General features: G+C 55.5%; 1 protein-coding gene across 2 annotated transcripts; it reads right to left on the reverse strand.

Annotated features, from left to right (window-relative positions):
* Positions 1-1,446: 1,446 nt before the first annotated feature.
* SEMA7A (semaphorin 7A (John Milton Hagen blood group)) lies at positions 1,447-24,989 on the reverse strand. 2 transcript variants are annotated; one of them, XM_006087862.3, is made up of 14 exons: positions 24,726-24,989; positions 10,823-10,974; positions 10,276-10,317; positions 9,829-9,921; positions 9,546-9,630; positions 9,324-9,434; positions 8,552-8,691; positions 7,764-7,948; positions 6,783-6,891; positions 6,501-6,699; positions 3,381-3,508; positions 3,033-3,187; positions 2,753-2,814; positions 1,447-2,447 (listed from the first exon to the last, which is right to left on the reverse strand). In XM_006087862.3, the coding sequence occupies exons 1-14, from the start codon at positions 24,895-24,897 to the stop codon at positions 2,086-2,088; spliced, it is 1,995 nt and encodes a 664-aa protein (XP_006087924.2). In that variant the 5' UTR covers positions 24,898-24,989; the 3' UTR covers positions 1,447-2,085. The 2 variants fall into 2 exon arrangements, with proteins under 2 accessions (XP_006087924.2, XP_023608871.1); XM_023753103.1 differs by lacking the exon at positions 9,324-9,434 and having other exon boundaries at positions 24,726-24,984.
* Between the last annotated feature and the right edge of the window lie 528 nt (positions 24,990-25,517).

The following is a 25,517-nucleotide window of genomic DNA, read 5'->3' on the forward strand; positions in this document are numbered from 1 at the left end:
GGGAGGCGCCTGGAGGACATCCAGGTTTCTCTCCAAATCCCCCACTAACCCTACCCTTCATCCCTGGACCCACCCACTCATACCCCTGGACAGCTTCCCCACCTCTCACCCAGCTTCAGGGGCCATTTTTCACACAACCTTCTGGGTTCTAAAACCTATTTGCTTTACCTTTGAGAGAATTCAAGAGTGTCTATGTTTCAAATCCCACCCCAGCCCTGTCACTGCTTTGGGGTTGAAAGGTCAAGCTCCAGGCTAGCTCACAAACCCACTATCCCTTCTGTCCCCTCTGCATGCAGACCAACACCTCCCCTGCCTGGTGGGCTGAGCCTGGAGTACCTCACTCCACTTAGACACACCCTACAGCTGCCCTCTAGCTTCCTTCTATCATCACAGGTTTATCCCATGGGCTCTTATTTAACTAGCTTACTCCCTAGAATGGGAACCTAGAAGGCAGGGAGGCCTGAGGCTGTTTCTAGCATGGCCAGGCCTCCCTGGCAAGTATGGGAGATGGAGGCTGGGAAGGGGAAAAGGTGAGGAGAGGAGGACTGCAGGAGTTGTCTGGGCTCCAGAGTCAATGGCTTGGCAGGCAGTGCACTGCTCAGGAGCATTGGGTTCAGATCCTGCTCCTGCCTCTCACTAGCTAGGAGCCCTGCTGAGGGTGTCCTCCCCTCCAAGGCTCTACGGAGAGGGCTAGCGGGGGGTGGGGGTGGGGGGGTGGGGGGGTGGGTGATGCTCACACAGGCAGGAGATGGAGTTAAAACAAGAGCCCTCACCCTCACCCCCCTGAAATGGCTTTGAAGGGAAGGAGCAGGCACAGGTAAATAAATAGCTCGTTTATTAGTAATATGTTACATCATTAAAGTGCATTGAAAAGAGATGCAGGGACCAAAGCTGGAAGGTCGCCAGCCCCAGGCCCTGCCGGGGCTGGCCAGATACACCAGAGAAGGCCCAGCTCTCTGCTGAAATCCAGGGACAGAGTTGGGCAGAGCTACCCACCTGGAGAGCTTGGCCCAGGCTGTCCCACTGGAATTCACAGTTTAGCCTTAGTTATAGCATGTCCTGAGCTGAAGGTGGGAGGCTAGGAGCATGGAAGCACAGCCCCTGCGCAAGGGGACTGAGGGGAGGGGGCCCCGCCCCCCAGCCCCCAATGCCAAGGGCAGAGTCCTGGAACCTCCCCCTGAGGACCTGACTCCTATATGAATGTGTGAACCTAGGGCTCAGTTTTCTCCTTCATTTTCCCGTCTCCCTCAACCCACCCCCCTCCCATAACCAACAGGGGTACTTGGACAATGTACCCCTCAGCCTGGGCTTCCAGGGCAGAGCCAGCTCATGCCATCTCTTTGAACCCATGCCACCATATCCCTGGACTCTTATCCCATGCCCAAGAGCCTCAGGCTGGGACCCTCCCCCCAACCCATCCCTTTCTAGCCCCTCCCTTCCCCACCCACCCCCAGCATGTAGTTTTGGTATTTTCATACAGATGCAGTCGGAAGTAGCAGTACATGAAATAAGCCTAACATAAAAATAGAGCCCTTTCCGTCCTCCTGTCCGGAAAGCAAACATCCTTCAATAAACATGCAAGGAGGCTGCCTTAGTGGGATCCAGGGCTGGTGAGGGCCACAGAGGGCAGCCTGGGCCTGCAGGAACACCAGCCAGCCCCTGCAGTGGCAGGAGAGAGGATGAGGGGGCAATAGAGAGCTTGAAGGTCCAGAAACGGGATCCCAGCTCCCTTTTCCCAACCCTTCTCTGGCCCACGGGCTCTTGGGCCAGGAGCATCACTGAATTTGGGCAAGTTTGAGGAAGAACTTTTGAAAAATAGTCTCCAGAAGATAAAGTCTTGGGCCATCTATGCCCCAGCTTCATAGTCAGTGCCTTCATTCTCCAGCCCCCACCACCCTGCCCCACCTGGGCTCAGCAGCTGCCTGTGGCTGGCCATCTCCAGGCCTGGTGTCCCCTGGCAAGCTATGCAATCCCCCTGGAACCAGTGGTGGGGCAAGGAGCTCCCAGCCGGGTGGCTCTGGGTGTGAGACTTTTCTAGTGCCCTGGGACTGCAGATGCCCACAGCATGCCCAGCCCCAGGAGGCCCTAATGAACCAGTAGGCCAAGAATGAGTGTTGGCAGGACCCCCAGCCAGAGGGAGGCCAAAAGGGCATGGGCACAGCCCAGCAGGTGCTGGGCCTTGGCCTCGTCCTCAGACAGCAGCTGCCAGTGCTGGGCCTTGCGAACGTAGGAGCCCTCCTGGGCCTCGCAGTAGTAGTGGCCATAGTGACCATCCGTGAGGTTCTCGATGAACAGGATGCAGTTGGGACTCTGGTGGCCGGGCTCGCATCTCTGCTCCACCTTCTCTCCGTGGCGCCACCAGTAGGTGGCATGGCGGGACTCCATGGGGCAGCTCAGGTAGTAGCGAGAGTTCCGGGCTAAGGAAACCTTCTGAGGTGGGGCCTCATCTGGGAGGGATGGGTAGGCAGCGGTGAGAAGAGGCTGAGAGCTCCCAGGGCAGGCTGTGTCCTCCCCCAGGCCTCTAAGGCCAAGGCTTCTAAATGAACACAATAATCTAAGCACCCAGTCTCCTTATTCTCCCCTGCCTCCCTCACCCCACCCTTCTTACACCACCCCCACACTAAGGGGGCTCCCTCCACAGGACTATCTGGGGCCCCCAGGAATAGACCAGGTTTCCCTCAGAGAGAGCAAGCGAAGCAAGGCTGTACCACCCTCATTGGACTGGGGCCCTGGGCAGGGCTAAATCAGGTACCTGGCTTTGGGCTGGGGCACTCTTTGTGTGGCTCATCTGGATTAATAGACTGCAGCACTGACCTGGAGTTGGGAAGAGAGAGGCTAGACAGACAGGAGGCCAGACACCTGGCCCTTCCCCGTCCTCATCCCGCACCCAGTATCCACCACAGTGCCTACCAAGAGGAGGGTCTGGCTAGAATGGCTCAGTACCCAGCACTGACTCCTCTTGTAGCCTATTTACATCACCCCCACCCCTGTGTCCACCTTCTCCCAGGGAGAAGGGTTCCCAGCCAACATACCTTTGGGAGCTAAAGATGGAGACACAGTGGCCCTGGTCCCAGCCACAGTATGGGTCTCGGGCCATGAGGCAGCCATGGCAACCCCCACCATAGATGTCACACAGGTCCAGGGGCACCTGGCTCACCTCCCATTGGGAGCTTACATACAGTTTCCGCTGGAATGAGAGACTAGGTCAGACCAGGGCCCCCATCTCCAACACTGAGTTTTAAACTCCCAGGCCATGGCCAGCTGCCCTATGGCCCAGAAGCTCTGAAAAGGACATGTGAATTGCATGCAAAAGAGCTCTGTCCTCAGCTGGCCATCACTGGGTAGCCTCACAGGGCAGGGCTGGGGGTGTGGAGGCTCACCCGGTCAGGGTCCAGTGACATGGCCTGGATGGCTGCTGCACGACGGAAGGGCTGGATCTCCATGATGTTGAAGACGAGGCTGTGTTCCCACTCCTCTGACTTCACCACCTTGTGGATGGTGCCCCTGTCTGTGGGTGGTGGGCAGAGGGTCAGCAGATGGGCATCCCACCTCAGAGACAAGCAGCCTCCCTCTACGTAGGACCAACCAGGAAAGACATGGGTGGGGAGGGCTGCGAAGTCATGGCTCAGGCAAGGGTCACAAGACTAGGTAAGGTGAGTATGAGGGATGTGGGAGTCAGAGGGCAGCCCAGGAAGTTTCCAAGGCTGGCCCAGAGCTCCGTGAGGCCCTGGGCAAGCTGGAGCATGACTAACAGAACCAGCAGTCCTGCACACCCAATTACTATGCTGACCCTTCATTACTTCTTTCCTCCACATCCCTGCTTGTGAGTATTATCTTCCCCACTTCCCAGATAAGGCAATGAGGCTCAGCAAGTCTAAGCAACTTGTTTAAGATCACATAGCTGGTGACTGCAACCCAAGATGTCAGAATCTCACCCCTCAGCTTCTTCCATAACTGCCCTGCCTCCTGGACAACTTAAGGATATGTTTTCTTTAAATACACCTTTTATTTTGGAGTAATTTCAGATTTACATAAAAAATACAAAGATAGCACAGAGATTTGCTGTATACCATTCACCAAATTTCCCCTAATGCTACCATCTTATATAACTACTAGAGGCCCAGTGCACAAAATTTGTGCATGGTGGGGGGGGGGGGGGGAGGCAGGGGGTGTCCCTCAGCCTGGCCTGCACCCTCTCCAATCTGGGATCCCTCTTGCAATCCAGGACCGCTGGCTCCTAACCGCTCGCCTACCTGCCTGCCTGCCTGATCACCCCTAACTGCCTCTGCCTGCCAGCCTGATGCCCCTAACTGCTCCTCTGCCGGCCTGGTCACCCCTAACTGCCCTCCACTGCTGGCCTGGTTGCCCCTAACTGCCTCTGCCTCAGCTCCTGCCACCGTGGCTTTTGTTTGGAAGGACATCCAGAAGACATCCAGTCTAATTAGCATATTACCCTTTTATTAGTACAAATTCATGCACGGGTGGAGTCTCGCTGGCCCACCCTGATGGGAGGGGAGGGGGAGGAGAGGAGCCACGGGCAGTTGGCTGGCCGGCCCTGCCCCCCGATCAGGGTGTTGGGGCCTGATCGGGGCCTGAATCAGGCTTGTTGGCTGCTGCAGTGAGCGTCATAGCCTCTGGTTGTTCCGCCGTTCCAGTCGCTGGGCTTTTATATATATAGATGGCACATTCATCACAACTGAGCAGTATAGTATTATTAACTCAACTACAGACTTTATTGGGATTTCATGTTTTTGTTTTGTTTTTCCACTAGTGTCCTTTGTTCCAGGATCCAATCCAGGACTCCACGTTGCATTTAGTCTTAGGGAATTTTTAAATTTTTATAAAATCTGAAAAGAACCTTAGATTCTGGACAGGGATTTCCAAGGTCACATAATGGCTGCCTGCCTCCATGGCCAATGCTTTATCCATTCATACCTGTTGGGGGTCTAATGGGCATCCTGACCCCTGGGTCCTCCCAATCCCACATCACCTGCTGTCCCAGTTTCTAGAATAGCCTCCCTCCCTCTCAATTCCCCAAGGCATTGCTTGTTCCAAAACAACAGTCAGATGATAAGATGGTTGCTTGCCTAGGACATGTCTTTTAGTTCTGTGATGCCTCTTGCAGGCTCTGGGATGTGGCCCAATGCTTCTTTGGCCTGACAAGCTCCCAACCCACTCACAGCCCTTTACCTCCTTCCACAGCAGCCCAGTGAGAGCCTCCCATAGCTTCTCCCAGCTGTGAGAGCCTTTCGTTCCCTGCAGAGGGCCCAGAAAGCTCTATTTCTTATCTGGCTCCAATTCTTCCTGCTGCAGGTTCCAAATGGCATCTCTCCAATGGTCCTCAGGGAGAACCAAGACAACTACCCTCATCATTCAAGTGTGCTCACCTCCCAGGTCTGCAGGAAAGGAGTCCACGGTTCCCTTGGCCCAGGCCCCACCCTTCTGTCCTTGGCTCCTGCTTCCGGTCCCCCATTGTGTGACCTCTCCTCTGCTGCACCCCAGTGCCTGTCATCCCTTGTCTGACCACAACAGCTAGGCCAGCCACTGCTGGAGCAGAGCAAGGACAAGAGCCCATTGGTGCAGCCAAGATGAATGGAGGAGCAAAGAGGTATGATCTCAGGACCCAGAAACTAGACCCTGCTCCATGGGAACTGATATGGCCACTGTGGCCCTGAGAAGATCCCAACATGAAGCAACAGCAGAAATCACACAGGAGGGGTGGGGCCTGAGCCCTGGGGGAAACACTGCCCTTTTTGATGGCATCACTGCACACCAGGTCTCAAAGAAATGCTGTAGCCTACACTGATCTCCATGTTCACTCCCAGGAGTCCACTTTGCCCACAACTGGGACCAGGAAGCTGCCATAAACCTGCTCAGGGCTGGCTCTTCCATGGCCAATGGCTTCTTGGGATGCAGGGGCATCTCCCAGGGCATTCCACCCAGCTTCAGGGGTCAGCCAGACCCTGCTCTCCCTGGGAAGAGGAGGTGCCTCTGCAAGCCTGCAAAGGCTCTGCTACCTGGAAGCCCTTCCTCATGTCTCACTAAATACTGTGCATCCCACATCAAATGTTTCCTCTCACCTGCATAATCCCAAAGACAGGGAAAGGGGTTCGATTTCCTCATTCTGTCTAGCAGGGGGCCACAGAATACCCAGTGACCAGATCCTTCCTCCTGGCTTTCCACATCTCTTCCTCCCAGCTTCATGAATCAGATATCAGGACCAAACCTGCACCTGGCTTTGCTCAGACTGGCCACCTTTCTGCCTTGGAATCCTGGAACCTGCTCTTCTCCCACCCTAGGATGCCTTCCCCTCTTCGTCTCTGCCCCCACCCCCCTGCCTGATTCTTCCACAGCCACACATACTAACTCCTGACAGCTCTTAGTCATTCAATTCTTCCTTCCAGGTATAAAGATCCAACCACATGTTAATTACATTATTATTTATACCTTTCATATCCATTTTCACAAGGCAAACTAGGGGTCACGGGGTAGTCCCTCACCTGTAGTTAGGTAAAGCACGTGGAAGGTCTCCCCATGGCTGGCGTGCATGCGGTGGACAACTACTTTCTGGTAGTGGTACTTAGAGTGAAACAGTGGTGTCTTCAGAGGTCCCATGGGCTCCACCCTCTGTGCCACCTCAGGGTGACTGTCGGCCACCTGGAAGGTCTCCGTGGGTATCGGCTTCCGCCCTGGGAGGCACTGGACAAGAAGAGTAGGCCCAGGTCAGTAGGTGGCTGGGAAGTGGGGTAGGGGCCTGGGTCATGGCAGATGTCAGTGCTCACCTTGCCAGGCCGAGGTGTGGGAAGGCCTGTGTGGTAGCCCTTGAGTGAGGAAGTACGGAAGACCTTGTCAATGTCACCAAGGGAATATACACAGACAGCTGAGTAGTTCCTGGGGGGACACAGAGACCACTCAGTGAGGGGCCCAGTACTCACCCAACTCCATTCACCCAGGCCAGCTCAACACCATACAGGGCACAACTAGAGCATTCTAACCAAGCTCCCCAGCCTACAAGCTCCATGAAGAGAGGGACTATCCTAGGGGCCAAGACCAGTGCCTAAGAGTCATCAGTCACCATTGAAGGCAGAAGGGAGTAAGAGAAATTCAACCTAATTTCTTTCTGCTACAATCTAAAACCACAACCTGATAGGATCGCAGGGTTGAGAGGCCAGCCCCAGGGCAGAAGGATCCCCACGTGCATCCTGTTGGGTAATTCTCCCGCCTCTCTGGGCACAGCTGCAGGATGCTGATGCCCAAGGCCAGACCCCATGCCCTCCCCAGCCTGGCTGGATCCACCCACATGGGAGCCACAGAGCAGGGTGTTGGCTTCCCTACCCTGTCCCACCTCCCCCCACACCCAACACTTTTGCCTGCCTTATTTTCAATCAATGAGAGTGATTAAGAGATGTGAATTATCAGATGCAGGCAGTGTCTGAATGGGTGTGATAGCACCCTGTGAGGCCTCAGCAGCCTTTTTCCAGGGCCCACTACCCACTCTGAGCACACAGCTGGTAGACACACAGGCACTGCCATGAACATGTATACAGTACATGCATGTACACTAGCTGTACAAACTCAAAAACATACCAACACAAAAATCTCCCCAAGCACTGTGTCCCACCCCAGGCCCGGCAACAACCCTGCCCCCTGAGCCTGGAGTCCCTGCTCATCATCAGCCATCCCCTCAGCAGGGCCCAAGCCCTCCAATCCCTATTAGACACATAACTAATGCCAGGCTCAGCCCCAGGACAAGGGTCACTCACCAGGGGTTGGAGAAAACGCCATAGACCCTAGTGTCCCTCCACTGGCCATTAGGGTCAGGGAGTAGGAAGACATCCTGTAGCCTGTTGAAGTTCTTGTTGGTGATGGGGTCGCTGCACACCAGCATGGCCTTCAGGAAGGTATTCCACTTGGAGACCGACAGCGAACTCTCACCACCCTGGTCCCCCTGAAAGGGTGGAGGGAAAAGGAGGCCCCTCAGTACCCCCTGGGCACCTGCTGCCAGGAATGTCAGCACCCAGACTTCAGAGGAGGAAGGTAGGCTCTGAAAGGGGTAGAGACCTGCCAGGGGACCAGGCAGAGGTGCCCCGTGACTCCGGCCAGGTTCCTGAACCAGGTTCCAGCTAGAAGGCCTGGCTGACTGAGGGCACAGGGCCAGCAGTGGGGACCTGCAGGGTGAGGGTGCTAGGTCTGTCCCTACAGAGCAGATAGACTCAGACACACATTTGTCCATTCTCACACATGCACACAGGTGACACACTCGAATATCCCAGCACCTTCACACTGGTGAAACACACATGTGAACACATTTTCATACTCCCACTCACACTCATACACATCTTAGATGACTATACACTTCACACTGCCACACATGCACATGAGCTCAACCATCTTTACCCACTCACAGATGCACAGACACTCTTGTGCATATACATCCCACACACAGGCTTACTCATATATTTCACACACTCCTTCAGACAAACAGGAACTCACACACTCACAGCTATTCACGCAGAGACACACACTCTTGCCCATTCAGCCACCCACTCACCCTGCACAGCTGGGCCACGCGGGACACATTGAGAGGAGCCTCGGGATTCTTGTCAGGGTTGTCCTCCCGGAAGAAGTAGTAGATTTTGTCATCATAGGCCTGGTCTTGGTGCACGATGGTGGCCTTAATGAACTGTGGATCTACCAGTGATACATGTGAATTGGTGTCAGGGGAGCCTGCTCGGGAGACCCATTCCAACCCTGCACCACACCCTCCCAACTCTGCACAAACAAACCTGGAGCAAATCAGACCTGGAATAAAACTCAGAACATCAGGCCCAACACCCCAAGGGGTCTGAGACTCAGCACCCCATCCCACATCTGTTTTGCTCTCCCCCTACAAAGATGTCATCAGCCCAGGAGCAATGACTTCATGCCTGGGGACTAGGAAGGTCCCTGGGCCTTTATGTCACTTCTGCCTAATTGGCAGAGCCCTAATGAGGAGGAAAGGAGAGGTGCCCCCACATGAGCTCAGCAGAGGGATACACTATGGCTCCCAGGGACCCCACTCTGGGTCTGGGGCTTCCTCTGTTTTGTTACCACAGTGTGTAGGGCCCATCTGTCTCTGTACCTTTGCCTCTGCTGTTCCCCTGCTCCCTGCCAGGCCAACGTCCTCAGCTCTGGCTGCTTAGACCTGTCCCAAGCTCCCACTTTCCCACTGGCCTGTGGCCCCAGCCGCCCTTGGGGAGCCCTCCCAAGGGACATGAGGACTTCATGAGCCACCGTGGGCATTCACACCCTGGTCCACCCCAGCCAGCTGGAGCCTAACTCACTCTGCATGACGGTGTCACTGGTGTACAGCTCAATCTCGCCCTGGATGCGGCGGAACCGAGGGATCTTCCCGTTGTATTCCTGCTTCCGGATTGTAGAGTACACCTCATCCCCTGGGCATGGTGGAAGGGGCATGGGTAAGGGCAGACAGCTCCTAGAAGTCCCTTCCCTGGGCCTGGGCACTGATTTGATCACCCTCCCCCAGACAAGGGCAGCAGCCCTACCGTCAAACAGAACCAGGGAGTTCTCATCCGGGCTGAAGGGGGCATAACCTCTCCTCTCACCAAGTGACTCCACAGTGCCATTCACCTGGGGAGGCAAAGGGGGTTAGACAGCCCCATAATCCCATGACTACTGCTTCCCATGGGTGCCAGCTTCCCCTCCTCCCAAGCATTCTATACAAGGTGAGCCAGCCTCTGAGTCTCCCACCTCCTTCCCACCTTGGGAGGCAGAAACCCACCCATGCAAGAGTAAGCTGACGAGGCATATGGGAAGGGGCCTTCTCACCAGGCTCCAGCAGCTGGGGTGCCGGGCATTGGTGCCGCAGGCCAGCAACCCCTCGCCCTGTCTCTCCAGGAGTGTTATGTAGTTCTCACAGTCCTGCCCAGAAGGGGAAGAAGAGAGGTTGGTCAAAGGCCCTGGCAGGACTCGAACCAGAACCCTTAGTCTTGGGGAAGACAGAATCAGAAGGCTGAGCATGGAGGCAGTCTCCAAGGAGAGCCTAGAGGGGATGCAGCTGATCCCAACTCCCCTCAGAGCAGAGGAAGAACACAGGGACCTTGGAGAAGGACTATGTCTCCCACTCAGACTGGGAACCCTCAGGCAGGGCTGCCTCTTTTCTCCCAGACTGGAGCTCCCAAGGCAGGGCCATGCCTCCTTCCTCAGACTCCCAGGGACTCCCACCCCTTTTCCAAGGCGCCAGCCTCCCCTCTACACTCCCTCTCCTCCACTCACCTGCTTGCCCAGGCAGGGTCCCTTGGTGGAGCCAATGTTCACCTGGGGGAGAGGAGAGGAAGCATTAGTCCACCTGCCAGGGGTCAGATGCCCTGCAAGCACTGTCCATGTGCCCTCAGGACAAGCTCATTTTACAGCATAGGTGAGCAACCAGGGCTCTGAGAAGGTGAGTGATTCACCAAGGTCACACAGGCTGCTTGGCCTGATACCCAGAGCCAAGCCCAGAGCACTAGGCCAGAGATCTCAGAGGCCGGGGCGATGGGGTTCTGGAGCTCAGCTTCCAGCCCAGGCCTCCCCCATCAGTGCAGCCCACCTGGCCAGGTGGGTAAGCTCCAGGCTTTTCTCCACACTGACCAACACCCACGCCCATCTGGACTACCTTTAGGGAGCCTCCCCCAGGGACCGTTTATGGGATAAAGCGGGAGGTAGATCAGTTTAGGAGGAGATGCCAACTCCCATCCCCTAATTCCCTGAGGCCCCTCACCAAGGCCAGAAGGGAAATAAGGGGAGAAATGGGGGTAAGGGGCAGTAAGGGCCCCAGGCTCACCGTGTGCACAGAGGCGTTCTTGCCCTCGGGGAAGTTGAAGAGGTAGACCTTGCCACGTCCACCCACCCACACAGAATCGCTGCCTGGCTCATGGAAAAGCACGGTGTGTGGCTCTGCCGAGCCAAAATCCACCCGGTCCTTCCCTGCGCGGCCTGAGGAGGAGGCAATTGGCAAAAACTTGAGGCTGGGCCATGGGCAGGGAGATCCTATCCTCCCTCTCAGGCACACCGGCACCTGCCTGGCAACTAGTGCTTGGGTCTGGGCAGCAACCAGGACTCGGAGCCACAAGTGGAAGAAGTGAGGGGTACCCTGGTAGGGTCTAGCAAACAGCTGTCCTCACCCCAAAGCCATGGCCCCTACCCTATAATATGTGACCTCAGAGTAAGGACCCCTAGGTGAGCAGGCTTCCTCCCCCACCCCCCCTCCTCCCACACACTTGGCTATTTCCAAGAGGCTGGACTTAGGCAAGAGGGACCAGGACCTCCGGCGGTGCTGTTTGAGGCTCTCTGCAACCCACAACACAGCAAGCAGCCTTCTCCACCCCCTGCAGGTAGCAGGGTTCTAAGCACCCCACTTAGAGTCCAGGTTCCCTGGAATCACTTTGTTCAGCACCCTATCCCCTCCTTCAAGAAGCCTTCTCCAACTCCTCCTGGCCCATCCCAGGCCTTCGGTGAGTAGGTCAGCTCAGATCAGAGATGGAAAGGAATCTAAATGTCCATTCCCTCCCATTTCACAAATGGAAAAACAGAGGCCCAGAACGGGTATAGCACAAGGTTGTAAAGTCAGTAGCAGTCCCTTAACGAGAACCAAGCTCCTGCCCACAGCTAGACTCTGGCCTGGCCCACTATGGCCTGGTTTCATGGAGGTGCCAGCTCACCCCAGGAGTAAAGTTCCACCCTCCCTCCCCAGCAACTCTGGGATAGGATGTCCTTCACAGAGCACAGCCTGGGCCTTTAAACAGGAGGGCTGATCTGGGCAATTTTGCCCAAAAAGGAAACTCTCTGCAGATACTGCCTCTGGGGAGATGTCTCATCTCCAGTGACATTGCTGAGCTTGTCCTGGTTGCAGAACTAAATTCCAGGGATGGGACAGCTCACATCTTCCCACCTCCGACCATCCTGAGGCCTCATGCAGGAACTTGGTCTGACCACTGTTTATTCAGCTACAGCAAACTCCGGGCTAGCCAGCTTAGCAGTGATACCAAGGAAGACACACTCCAGCCCAGAGAGAAAAGAACTGCCCTTTCCGGAGTCTACCCCAAATCCTTCTTGCTGCCACCTGAGCCATTCCTACTGATTCTGCATTCAACGGGGCAAGGAGCGCAACACACCTTCACTCCCTTTCCTTAAGATACATCCCTGTGTGGCCAAGTCACTCTGGAGGTGGGGTAACACACTCTCCACCTCAGCTGTAGCCTGGCTCACTGCAGAAGTGGAAACTGAGGGCTCCTTGGGGACACGCCAACCCAAGGATACACTAGGCGGCAGGACAGACTGCCTTGTCCATAACTGAGTATTGGTTCTCAGGAGCATTTAGGAAGATGCAGCACTGTGGGCCACAGAGAAGTGCTGAACTCACTGCCTCTGGTTCACCTGGCTTTCCCTGGGCGCTCCACAAACAGCCCAAGCAGCCTCCCTGCACCGTGAGGCCCACTCCCCATCAGTCCCAGCTGTGCAGGGCCTCCTTTCCAGCTGGGATAAAATTAGAGTGCTGGGGTCAGCAGCCGGAAGATACAAGGCCTTCCTGACTCAGCTCCCACAGCTCCCCTTGCACCTGCAGCCTGAGCAGCAGCCACCACCCCACAGCCCAGAGCCCAGAGCCCAGCCTGGGATCCAGACAGTCAGCAGCCCCAGCTCCCCTCCCACATCCCCAGTCAGCCAGGGGCCAGGAAAAGCTGTGTGTCTGCATCTAGAGAAGCTGGACTGGGGCAGAAGCTCTGAACCCCCGACCCCAAGGCTAAAGGGGAGGAGCCCCAACCCTTGGGCCATGCTGGCCATCTCTACCAGTCACCTCAGCCTGCACCAGCAACAAGGCCACAACCAAGGCACAGCTCTCGCCTCTGGAAAGAAGCACCAGAGGGGTCCCTGAAGGAGCCCTTGTCTGGGCGTCTGAAGTCCTGCCCAGGGAAGTCTAGTCTGATGGGAGAGGCAGTAGCCTGGTCCTGAAGAGCAAGGTCTGAAGGGAAACTGGCCCTACCCTGGAATTCAGTTGCAGGGGAGTCAGCCACATCAAAGCAAGCCTCCACAATGCTCAAGCAAAACTGTCTAGGTGCAGCCCCCAGGGCTGCTCACAAAGAATTTCTGAGGACACAGAGGGCGGGTGAGAGCTGCTGCAGCTCCATGTGAGGGGACTGCAGCATCAGAGCCAGGACAGATTTGCAAGCCTGAGCCCTATTCCTCTCAAATCCTGGCTGCAGCCCCTGGGCTGCAGGGGAGGCAGGGACTACTGGCCCCATTTTGCAGATCAAACAGGAGCCCAGGAGCATTGCCTCCACTGAACCCCAGGCTCTCGCCCCTCACGGCTCTGCGCCTGGTGATATGTTGGAGGGGATGGCACCAGTCCGGCACCAGGACCTGGACTTGGCCCATTCTCCACCCCAGCCCCACCCCTGCTCCTGCACAGCCCAAAGCCCTCAAAGAGCCTGATTGTGCCTGGGAAGTGTCTGAGCTCGATGAATACATGAAAGGAAGCTTTGTTCAGGTTGGCAGGAGCAGGGGCTGGGGGCTCAGGGGCAGGAGGGCTGCCTGGAAGTGAAGGCAGCACCAGGCCTTTGGGGCCAGGATCCGTAGCCCCATGGCACCAACATGGGCCAGGGAGGGGTCAGCCTTCAAGGCTCTGCCCATGCAAAGCAAGGCTGGGACTGCCCCTAAAAAGGCCCAGCCAAGGGAACAATTGTCCTTAAACACGTCTTTTTGCTTCCTTATGAAATCGAAGAGATGGGGAAGGCAGATTCAAGCTAGATGGATCAGGAACAGGCAGAAAGAGAATTAACTTCGCAGGGGAAACAGGCTGAGCAAAGCAGGGAAGCTGACTGGATGGTGAGTGCAGAGAACTAACCAGAGAAGATCAGGAAGGCGGGCTAAGGACCTGTGTGATGGGGAGAGGAGGTGCTGCAGCCCCCCAAAGATACACCAACCCACTGCCCAGCAGTCTCTGGTGCTTCCCCTCCTTCCTAGAGCAGGACCAGTGTACCGAAAGCCATCCCTCCTCTAGCACCCCACCTCCGGGCTCCCTTTCCTGCCCAGCCCCCTCTGCTTCCCATCCTGGATATCTAAAAGGAGCACCGTCTGGCACCACCGTGTCTCCCCCCTCACTCTCCAGCCTGATGCATTAGTGGCTGACTAAGTGGTAGCTAAAAGCTCCCAGAATAACCAGGAGTTCAGGCAGGGGAGGGGGCTAGGGGAACACAGGGTGGGCATAGCCCCAGAGGCAGCCTGGTACAAGACCCCCTCCTCCTACCCCATGTGATTCCAACCCTTACTCCTGGGTCAAGGAAGAGCACACTCAGGCTGCCAGGGCACCACGGCCCTCGCTGAGTCCCCACCCTCCTCACAGTGTCAGGACTGGCAAGGCCCAGGCCCAGCCCAAACTGAAACAAAGGTCAAGATGGCTGGGTGTGGGAGGCAATCTTCCTCAGCCATAGCCCCCACAAGTCGAGTTGTCCCTAAAGCCTGATCCTGTTGAAACCAGTCAGAGCTGATTCCTCTCATACTCGCCACCTTCCCACCACTGTCCCAGCTGCCAGTTAGCCAGGGTAAGTCTGGACTTCTGTAAAGCAGGCTTGCCGGGTAGAACACCATTCCTTCTCTCATACTCTCTGGGTGCTGTCCCCATTTCCTCTTTGCTTGTGAAAGAGGATAGCCCAAGGGGAGGGCAAAGTAAGAGCTGGAATGGGGAGGGGGTACTGTTGTCCCTGAAGGGAGCAACAAGGGACAGGCCCCACAGTCTGGTCTGGGGAGGGACAGCCTTTCAACCTGACCCACTGACCCAACAGGTCTTGAATGCTAACCTCAAGGAGTCCTTTGAAAGTGGGTATTGAGGTTGGCTCTGAGAATGGTAGGAATTCAGACACCCAGCAGAAGCCAGGCCAACCTCCAGTTGGGACTCCAGCCACAGGTGACAGGAGCTACGCCCCACCCCCACCCACCTCACACCCTTGCCTACCACACAGCTGGCAGAGAGAAGAGGAAAGGCCCACGTGGAGCCCAGGAATTAGCCGGCAGCCTCTCCACCCTTTGGAACCCACACCCTATGGGTCAAGGTGGAAGGGAGGAGATCTGAACAACATTGAGCTGAGGGGGCATAGAGACCAGAGAGGCTGTGTCAATGGCCCAAGGCACACAGCAAAGGAGACAGGGGCAGGGCAAAGTCACAGCCCAGGGTTTCTGGTACCCAGCACCCAGCTTAGCCCTCTGGAACCACATACTGGGCTTTCTTGAGAGCCTCTGGATTTGCAAAAAGCTGTATATCATCTTCTCTCCCCTTCCCTGAGTCATCTCCTGCTCTCCACCGTCCCCCTCCCTATTAGTTGAGAAGGCACTAACCTGATGACTGACAGGAATCACCCACACACCTACCTTCCAGATGGGGTCCTGATCTCCAGGGACTTTTATCAACCAAAGCCTTAAACTCTAAGAAGTGACTAAAGATGGAACGTAGCACTGCGTCAGAGCAGTGGAGGGAAACCTTTCTACTGGGATGAATGGAGTCAAAGGGACAAATGTTGCATTGATTTTGTCTCTCCTGATATGGCCCGGGATGAGGGTGTGAGAAGCTACTCTTCATACCCAGAAGCCCAGTTTCCAGGGTGGCACTGGCTCATGCTAAGGAGGAGCTGTGGTTGTTATTGGGGTGCTGGTGACATTTGACATTTGGCAGGACAAGGTTCCAGCCAGCTGCCTGGCAGGGGCAGAGCCATGCACTAGACAGGTAGCAGGCTCTTGATATGGTTCTTAGTCATGGGAAGTGAGAGGTCTGCCTCGTCTTTATCAGCAAGAAGTAATGTTCTCCCTTTGGCAGCCGGGCGGCTGGCTGGGTATGACCATGACCAGGGGCTGGGCCTTCCTGACTTCAGTTTCCTCCTCTGTGGATTGGAACAGCTAGTACTTGCTAAGGTCTAGGTTTTATGACCCACCATCAATCTTGGAAAAATCACAAAGAAATCAGGGTTAGATTCATGGGTCACTTTTGGCAAAGTGAGAGACAACTTTCTGGAGGTAGAGGCAGCAGAAGAAGCCACATCCTCATCTGCCTCCACTGACTACCCCACCAAATTCCCCAACCACCCTGCAGAAAAGGCAGGACAAGGGGTGCATGCCCATCTTATAGACAGGAAAACGAAGGCCCTTCCAAGCCAGCTCTGAGCCACTGTGCTCAAAGGACAGGAGGCTTGGCTGGTGAGGAGACCAGCGGGGGCAAAGGTTTGGAGGGAATGGGGCAGTTGAAAAGCAAGCTGTGGGGAAGCTAAGCTGAGCCAGATTCAGGGGCTCAGGGAGAGAAGGTTGGCACTGAGACCCAACTGGAGCAGAGAGGAAGCAACACACTCAGGGAAGGCAGGAAGCCCAGGATGAACACTATGTTCCATCTACCTTCACCTGTTCTTCAGCCCAGCAGGTTCTAAAAGCCCCAAAGTGAGGCCAAGGTCAGCTGGTGGCTCCTTCAAAGGAAACAATGAGTAGAGCTGCAGGGCCTGCCCTTGGGCCCAGAGCCAGGGCAAAGGTGGCAGAGAGGGCAAAAGATGGTTAGTGGAGGCAGGGAAGCAGGATGGGAAGACTGTTGAGAAAAAGAAGGTTCCCAGGTGAGCATAGCCTGGGCCAGCAATGGGTGGGTGAGGGAAGCAGTAGAAGGGCAGCAGTTAGGGAGAGCTGGTGGGGGCTGGGCTGCCAGAGCTTTATTTCATCAGAAACCAAAGGGGAGATGCCAAAGGAGGAAGAGGATGACAATGATGACAGTGATACCCCTACCTACCACCTAACCACTCCATAGCATTCACCATGTGCCAGGCACTATTCTACGTGATTTGGGGGTATATTAATTCATTTAATAATCACTGAACTCTTACGAGGTGGGTTCTCTTATTATCCCCATTTTACAGATGAGGGCACTGAGACACAAAAAAGTTGAGTAACTTGCCCAGGATCACACAGCTATTAAGGTGGAGAGAAGGTTGACACTCAGGCAGACTGACTCTGGAATCTGTGCTTATGACTCTGTGCTTCACAGATGGGCCCTTCGAAGCTTCCAGGCCAGCCCCTTCCATACAGATGAGGAGACTAAGGCCCAGAGAGGGTACAGCCTGCTCAGATGCCTCTTGGCCAATGAAGCCCTGACCTCCATCACGATGCCCTAAGGAGAGGGTGTTTAAGTGAGCATGGGTATACAGGCCTGATGCGGTGGTGTGGGTGGATCTAGGGGTGCAGCACAGCACTGAGTGATGACCAGCATGACTAACTGAGAAGATAAGTTTTCTGAGATCTCTTCCCAGAAATAGAACATATTCTGTGGTCTTGGGCAGACCACAGCAAAGTGCAGGGTATACTCACAAACCCTTCTTTAACACATGCCCAGCAAGGTTCCCACCAGCCAGCACTGGCCAAAAACACTCCCCTCTGGGGTATAGAGAAAAGGAAACCCTCATGCATTGTTGGTTGGAATGCAGATTGGTGCAGCCACCATGAAAAACAGTATGGAGGTTCCTCAAAAACTTAAAAATATAACTACCATATGACCCAGCAATTCCACCTCTGGGTATTTATCCGAAGAAACACAAATCACTATTTCAAAAAGATATATGCACCTCTATGTTCACTGCAGCATTATTTACATTAGCCAAAATATGGAAGCACCCTAAGTGCCCATCAGTGGACCATTAAATAAAGAGGATGTGGTACATATACACACTGGACTATTACTCGGCCATAAAAAAGAATGAAATCTTAACATTTGCCACAACATGGATGGATCTAGAGAGTATTATGCTAGGTGATATAAGTCAGACAGAGGAAGACAAATATATTATTTCGCTTATATGTATAAACTAAAGAAAAAATAAATAAATGAAAAAACAAAACAGAAACAAATTCATAGGTATAAAGAACAAACTGATGATTACCAAGGGGAAAGGGTTTGGGGGTCTGGGTGAAAAAGGTGAAGGATTAAGAACGAATTGGTAGTTACAAAACAGTCAAGGGCTATGAAGTACAACATAGGGAATATAGTCAATATATTGTAATAACTATGTATGGTGCCAGGTGGGTACTAGACTAAGGTGATCACTTAATAAGAAATATAAATGTCTAATCACTATGCTGTACACCTGAAATTAATATAATATTGAATGACAACTGTAATTGAAAATATTTTTAAAATAAATTATAAAAATACTCACCTCTACCCCTGGCTCCTCAGTTCAAGAACCCACCATGTCTCCCCACTGCCCATCCCAGCAGGGCCCAATACTTCTAGCTGGCAGACAAGGCCTACCCATTTCTGCCATGGCTCCTTCTCATCGCCACACCTTTGCGGGTTCTCTTCCCTCCTCTGACTGTCCTCTCCCCTTTCTCTGTGCACATGGTCTTATCTGTCCTCCCCTTTCTCTGTGCACGTGGTCTTATCTGTCCTTGAAGATCTAGTCTCAACCCCCGTGGCTACAGGAAGTGTTCAGACTGCTCCAGCCCTCACTGCTCAGTCTTCCCTCTGACCTTATGCTGGCACATCATCTTCTTTCAGATCACACTGTCTAGTGTGGAGCCCTGTAGGCAAGGCCAGACAGACAAGTAGAGGGAGGCCAAGAGCTGAGGCCAGGGGTAGGCATGGTCCCAGACATGCCTGTCTCACTGAGTAGCCTTGGGCAAGTCCCTGTCATCCCCAGGCCAAGCCAAGGCTAGGGCTGGGCAAGTGGGGGCAGATGAGATAGTAGGGAGAGCCAGGACTGGGGTAGGTTAAACCCCATGTCAGATGAGGAGACATCTTACAATAGGTTCCCAGGCCACTGACAGGGTGCTGAGCTTATCATGGTGACCTTCCTTTCTCCTTCAGGCCCAGAAGACAAACAACATGAGCAGCTCTCTGCCCCCATCCCACACCCTGTCCCTGGCCCTCGCTTGGTTCTTCCCCCTTCCCCAGGAAGTCTTCCCCAGTTGTAACACTCCACAGTGACCTTTCTTGCTGTCACAGTCCTTGGCTGTATCTACTGGTCCTTCCTGATCTCTCCAGGTGCCCTCCCTAGTCACTGGCAGCAGGCCTTGCTCTCTGGGCACCTGGATGCTGCCCAGGGCTTCTCCTCCTCCTCAGATGGGCAGAACACAGACCTAGGCATGGGGCAGGGGTTAGCTGCCCTCCACGATAAGGACTGCTTGGGGCTGCTGGCACAGAGCCCGAACCCCTGATTGGAAGCAGGGTGTGCAGGAGATACTCAAGATCAGCCTAATCCCAGGATGCTGTGAAGGTTAAACCCAGATTAGCCCAAGTCATGACACAGTTCAACCTGTCCTGGCAGAGACCCTCCGAGGCCCAGCTGCCCTGAGGAAAAAAAGCAGAAGAGGTGCATTGAGCCGGCCCAAATCTAAGATCCCAATGGAGGAAGGTCATGACAGTGGGGCTCATGTCAGCAGACAGTGCTGGGGCAGTAAGAGCTGGGCTCAAGCTGAGCCAGCCAAGGAGGAAAGGGGCTCATGGAACCCTAAGCCTGGGACAGAGCATGAAGGCAGACCAAGAACTGAGGCCAGGAGCAGAAGACACAGCCCTGGTCCCAGCTATGCCGGTCTCACTGGGTGACCTTGGGCAAGTCCCTGTCGTCATTGTCCTCAATTTTCCCATCTGTGGAACTTGTGGTTAGCTCAGCTGATCTGATTTTATTTCTGACATCCTAAACTCTGTCCAGTCAGGTTGTGTGGGCTGAAGTTATCCAAGAAGGCTCCTTGGAGGAAGTGAGATAGCACTGGCAGAAAGGAAGAAGAGGGTGAATGGGGTGCAGGGCAACAGCCCTGAGGCAAGAAAAGGTGGGGAATTGGGGAGTGGGGAGGGAAGAAGTGTGGAAGATAAGGTGGGAGTGGGGCCAGGCTACCATGTAGGACTGGGGAAGTGGCAGCTCTGTCTCTGTGTGTCCCAGGAGAAGATCTCAACACAATGACGCAGAGGGATGGAGGGGCCTCACAGAGGCCAGGGCACAGTCCTGGAGACACAGTGGGTCCCAGGCCAAGGCTGGGGAATAAAGGTCTTGGAGGGGGAGAACCACTCCCCTCCCTCATACCATAGGGGGCAGAGAGGGGATGGATCTCCTGGTCTCTCGTGGCTTAGGCTGGCTAGAGAAGGTGGAAGCCCATTTTGCCGGAACCAATGAGTCCTCCATGCTGTAGGAGGACCCCTTCCTCCCCTGCCCTGAGAGAGAGGAGGTTTCCGGGGCAGCCAGGCCTTGCCAAAAAAGGAAACCAAGAGAAGAGGAAGTATCTAGCCCCAGAACTGCCAACTAAAGCAGGGGAAGTGTGGTCAGTCTCCTGTGACACAGGCCCTATAGTGGCTGAAATGAGTGACATGGAGCTGGGGGAGGAGGACAGGATATCAGATGGGGCCCCAGCTTTCATAAGGGCCACCCACTCCCACCACTACCCCCTGCAGGCAACTGGACCCTATTCCCTGGGCTGAGCCTGGCCTTCCTCATAGAAGAGTGTCCAGCTCTCCCTGTCTCCCACCCGGGGGAGTGACCTACACCCTCCTCCCCCAACCCCCTTAAGAAGGTGAAGGTTCCTGGAAGGTCAGAGGAAGGGCATCTGTCTGCCCCTCCTCCCCCCACAGGGCCTGGCTGGTGCTGGGGGAGCTCCCTCCCTTCCATGAAAAGTCTCTGCCGAGGGGTGGGCCTCAGGCCTCAACTGTCCCCCACAATCAGGAGGGCTGGGGGTGGGGGGAAGCATTGGTCTCCCAGGACGCAGCCCCAGCTTCCCATCAGCAAGCTGTGACTCCGGGGAGGACTTTCCTGACAGCCATGGTCCTTCCTCCCCACACAGGGCCGGTATGGAAGTCAGGTGACTGAGCTCACATGTCACCTCCTGCAAGAAACCTTCCCAAAACCCGGAGGCCAAGGCCGACTCAATGTCTCCCACTCATTGCCTCCTCCTCTCCCTGGTCCTAGTTGTAAGTTTTAGGGTCAGAAATCTTGTCATGCCAGGTGCTTCCTCCTGTCCCTCCCATCCCCTAGCTGTCTCGTGCTCCTCCTGCGATCATGGCATACCACCTCTTTCAGGAAGCCTTCCCTAATTGGGGATACTGGATTATGTACCTCCTCAACCCCCACAGCTGCCCTCTGCCACATTTCATTGTAACTGCAAGTTGACTTCCTATTTCTCCACCTACACTGAGAAGTCTAGACTTGTCTAGTTTCTCATCCCTGGATCGATCCCCAAGCACAGCCCCAGGACCATCACAGGTTGGCCCCAGCAAATGTCAAATGTCAAAAATGCTGAAATACTGTCTACCTTTCAGGCCACAAACCAATACGCCACTTCCTCCAGCTGATCCTCAGCTCATGAGAGAAAAAGAAAAGAACACGAAACTCAAGGATTTCCCCTGATTTCCCAGGTTTCAATTTCTCCTCACAGCTAAGATCTGAATGGGCCACCACAGACTCTGCTCATCCCAGAAAGGTAGGGATCGCAGGAGATTAGTGCTCTGATAAGTATAACTCCTCCCTCCATTCACTTTGGACATTTGAGGAAACTGAGGCTCAGAAAAAAGCAAACCTTTGCCTAGAGTCACACATAAAATCAGGCCAGAGCTGGGATCTCTTTCCCTGACACCACGGTCATCTTGAGCCTGTGCCTGCACTCACTCCATCCAGCCTGCTCTCAGAACCTTCACTATTCAGGACAGGGGGGTCACAGAGCTTGGCAGGAAGCTCCTAGAGGCATCACAGAGCATCTCTCTCCCAGCCTAGGACCATCCCCCATCTCCTCCTGCGAATTGCCCCCTCTCTGTTCTGCAGGGGGTTCACCCTGAAGGTGAGGAGCACATCTAAGTCCCCAAGGGGGCAAGGATTTCCACTGAAAATGCTGATGCTTAGGGAGCCCCAGCTGTGACCTCATCCCCTGCCCTGGGGAGTAGCTCCATAATGGCTCCCCCAAGCAGCCTCAAGTCAACAATAACATCCTGTTGTTTAATTGGACAAGGCAGAGGCAGAACCGGCTGGGCAAGTAGCTCTGTTTCTCCTTGGGGGCAGGTTGGCTCATCTCTGACCTTGGGGGTCAGGACCTTCCTGAGCTTCTCCATCTCCTCTAACTGGGGATGAAATGAGAGAGGGGTGCATAGCTTCCACGGGCATGCCAATCTCCTGCCCTCACCTATGACCCACTTCTCTCCAGCCCCTGCTTGCAGGAAGGGCAGGCCCAAACAGTCATATCTCTGACTGGCCCATGTGTCAGTGACAGCCCTCAGGGGACAATCTCAGAGCCCTTCCTGCTCTGGTGAGCTCTGAGAGTCAGACACAGTGTGGAGCTCAAGGGCACCCAGCAGGTTAGTGCTAGCACATCCCTCTCTGCCCAGAACTGCTGGGCCCGGACTCAATATGTTGGAGAGTTCTCAACCTCTGACAAGTGCAGGCTAGGACCCTCCCAGAACTCCCTAATCTTATGCTTCCCGTAGGGCAGTTTGCCGACCACTGCCCCTAGGGTGTAGGGGTCCATGGAGCAAAAAATAAATTACGAAGAAGAGCCAGAGCTCCATACCTAGTCCCACACCTGTCTTGGCTTAAAACTTAACGCCAACCTATGCCTCATAGAGAAGTGGCTCCAGAATCACCATTATCCTAGATCTGGTTGTTCCTGGAGGCTACCACCCACCCACAACCACCCACTGGTAGACAGGAACCTAGGCTTATACTACAGCAAGGCCAAGGGGATCCTCCTCTCACCCCACTTCTGGGGTTGCCCTGCCCAAGCCCACTTTTGTCCATGTGTCACCCCACAGGAAATGGAAAGCAGCTGTCAGCCAGGCATACCATCACCAGCTGGTGGTCCTGAGGGACAGGCAAATGGCAGGGTCTGTCTGGCCAGTGGGGTGCCTGGCACTGATGGAGGAGACTACAGGCTGCCCTAGAAGGAGACAAGTGAGGGGTGGGCAGACCCCAGCGGGGGATATTAGTGTATTACCAAGCAGAGGGCACAGCCAGAGTGGCTATTATAGTGAACTGCATGGAGGGAAAAGAGAGGTGGAGCTGGGTTGGGAGCTTTGAAAAGTGGGCAAAAGAACTGAAAGCAGCTTCAAATAACCTCAGGGTGGAAAGACTAAGTGCCTGCGATGGGGAGGTACACATTAAGTACTAAGAAATGGGTGTGCATTAAATATGTGGGGGGAAGGGTCTTCAGAAGTCTGGGGGAGTGGAGGCAAGCAGAGCCGAATGCAAGGGGGTGGGCGCAGGGGGAGATGCTAGAACACTTAGACAGGGCCATTTATCCCCTTGAGAGGGCCCAAATGCCGGGCTGTCCAGGACAGCCAAGAGGTTTGACTCAAGGCCAAGATGTTGGGAAGGCAGAGGAAGCCTGGGCTGGAGGTGTCTATCATGAGTAGACGCCAGAGGTCCACCTACTCTGCTGCACTCCCAACAGAATATCTGGGGCTGGGTTATAGAGCTGGCCCCCAGAGTCCCTCCTTTGTGGCCAAGAAGTTGCCTAAATCCTTCTCCCCTCCCTAACCCAGTGCTGGCACTGGACCTGTGCCAGATCCGAGCCCTGTCTGCACTTTGTCCAGTGACCTTGGGCGAGTCACATTCTCTCTGCTGCAGCTGCAGTTCATGCCATTGGTTGTGTGTGGGGGATTTTCTTTCTCTCTGCTAAGAATACCTGCCCCAGATAATGTTCAGGCTCTGGCAATCCCTGCAAACCGCCTCAGTCATCAAAGGGCCCTGTCAGGGCCAGACCAGGCAGCTTCTCCAACCCCCACCCTGAGTCCACCTCCACCACAGGGGGCCACAGCACCACCAAATTTGGGGGCAGAACCCAGTTGTCCTGGGAGTGGGAAGCATTTGCGTGCAATGCAGGGGAGGGGAGCTCAATCCCTCATGGCATAAAGCCTCAGACCCCACCTAACCGGCTTTCGGACCCATTGTTTAACTAAGGCACCCCTGAGGGAGACCCCTGTTCTTCAGACTCGCATATCCACCGCATCCTAAAAGCTACACCCCAGATCCGCTGCGTGGGGTCCCAACAGCCGCACCCCACCCAATGCTGTGCCCACAACGCTGGCACCTATTCCTGGTAACAACTGCCACGTGCGGACCGGTAGGGTGGGGGGATCGGCCGGGGCCGGGGCCAGTGCCGGCATTGCAGAGGTAGCGCCCAGGTGCCCCAAGCCTCCGCAGCACCACACCAAGTCCCAGCACACCACAGGGTGCCCACCCCTTTACCGGTCTGGGTCCTGGGCCCGGGGCGAGGGCAGGCAGCAGGGTCTTTGTTCCCACAGCCAGAGCGGAGCAGCGGCAGCAAGGAGTCTGCGCCCCCGTCTCTGGCCCAGCCAGGGCTCCTGGCAACAGCGGAGTCCGCAGCTCAGGAAGGACTTGGGTGGCGGTCCCAGCCCGAGAGAGTCTTGCACAGAGGCCCTGTGCTGGAGGACAGAGAGCGCCTCTGGGCGGAGAGAGGTGCCGGCTCCCTTCCCTGGTGCCCCGGCGCTGCGGCTCCCAGCTGCGGGCGGACTTAGAGCGACTTAGCCTGGGTTCCGGCCCCACCACCCGCTTCCCCTCAGTGTTCCAGCGGCTCCAGTGAGCCAGCGCGCACACTCACCCTCATCCAGACCCATACTCTCCCCGAGTAGCACCCGGGACCCACAGAGCCTCGCGCACGCACCCGCTCCGGTGCCGCACACTCTGCACCCACCCGCGAGGCATCGGATCCCGCGCTCCGCCCCCCCGCGTGCCACCTACCTTTCCAGACAGCGGAGATGCGGGGTCCGCTCTTCGGGTGGCCTTGGGTGTCGGCGGCCGTCCAGAGCAGCAGCAGTAGCAACTGCAGCGGGAGTCCGGACCGAGCCTGTGGGCCAGAAATGCGGTAGCGCGGGACGCCGAGGGAGGTGCATCTGGGCGGAGGCGGTGTCATCTCGTGGACCGGGAGCGACAGCAGAGAGCTGCGGAGACTGAGCCAGCACCCGAGCACAGACCGATACCAGCACGAAGAGGCGGAGTCAAACGCCTGACCCCACCCCACCCCTCCCCCGCCCCTCGGAGCCTTTCTCGCCTCTGGGCTACCCAAGTGGGGCGCAGTGCCCACCGCCAGTGGAACCGTAGTCATTCCCTCCCAGGCAGTTCCACAGGAGAACCTGAGTGGACCGGGACAAGACAGACTTGTGGTCTTCTGTGATCCGAGGTGGTCCTGGTTCCCTCTTAGGGCCTCAGATCCACCCCCCCACCCCCACCCCCGCATGAAAGGGTTGGCCTAGAAGAGGGGGAGGAACTCTCTGAGGGTACAGACAAGTCTACTACCAGGCAACCTCGCTAATGGCCAGCTCAGTGTTTTGCACCCTGAAGACTATAGTTCTCATAGGATAGGCTGGCCTGAGTGGACATGGCTCCCTCTGAGCCTATAAGCACCAAAGGTAGGTAAGTGGCGGGGGGAGGGGGGTATTGATGAGCTGTGGGGAGAACTCAGCACCCCATCATTGCTCTGCTGTGAGAAGGTGGAATTTTAATCTTGGCCTGGCTCCCTCTCCTCCCTTCTCT

This window comes from Myotis lucifugus, unplaced genomic scaffold, assembly GCF_000147115.1.
Source record: "Myotis lucifugus unplaced genomic scaffold, Myoluc2.0 scaffold_41, whole genome shotgun sequence".
NCBI lineage: Eukaryota > Metazoa > Chordata > Mammalia > Chiroptera > Vespertilionidae > Myotis > Myotis lucifugus.

Excerpts from the sequence above, each read along its gene's own strand:
- SEMA7A (XM_006087862.3), bottom strand. The coding sequence starts at position 24,897 with ATGACACCGCCTCCGCCCAGATGCACCTCCCTCGGCGTCCCGCGCTAC. Across the intron at positions 9,435-9,545 it reads CTCCCTGGTTCTGTTTGACG|GGGATGAGGTGTACTCTACA; the intron begins GTAGGGCTGCTG and ends CACCATGCCCAG. Across the intron at positions 6,892-7,763 it reads GGCGTTTTCTCCAACCCCTG|GAACTACTCAGCTGTCTGTG; the intron begins GTGAGTGACCCT and ends GTGTCCCCCCAG.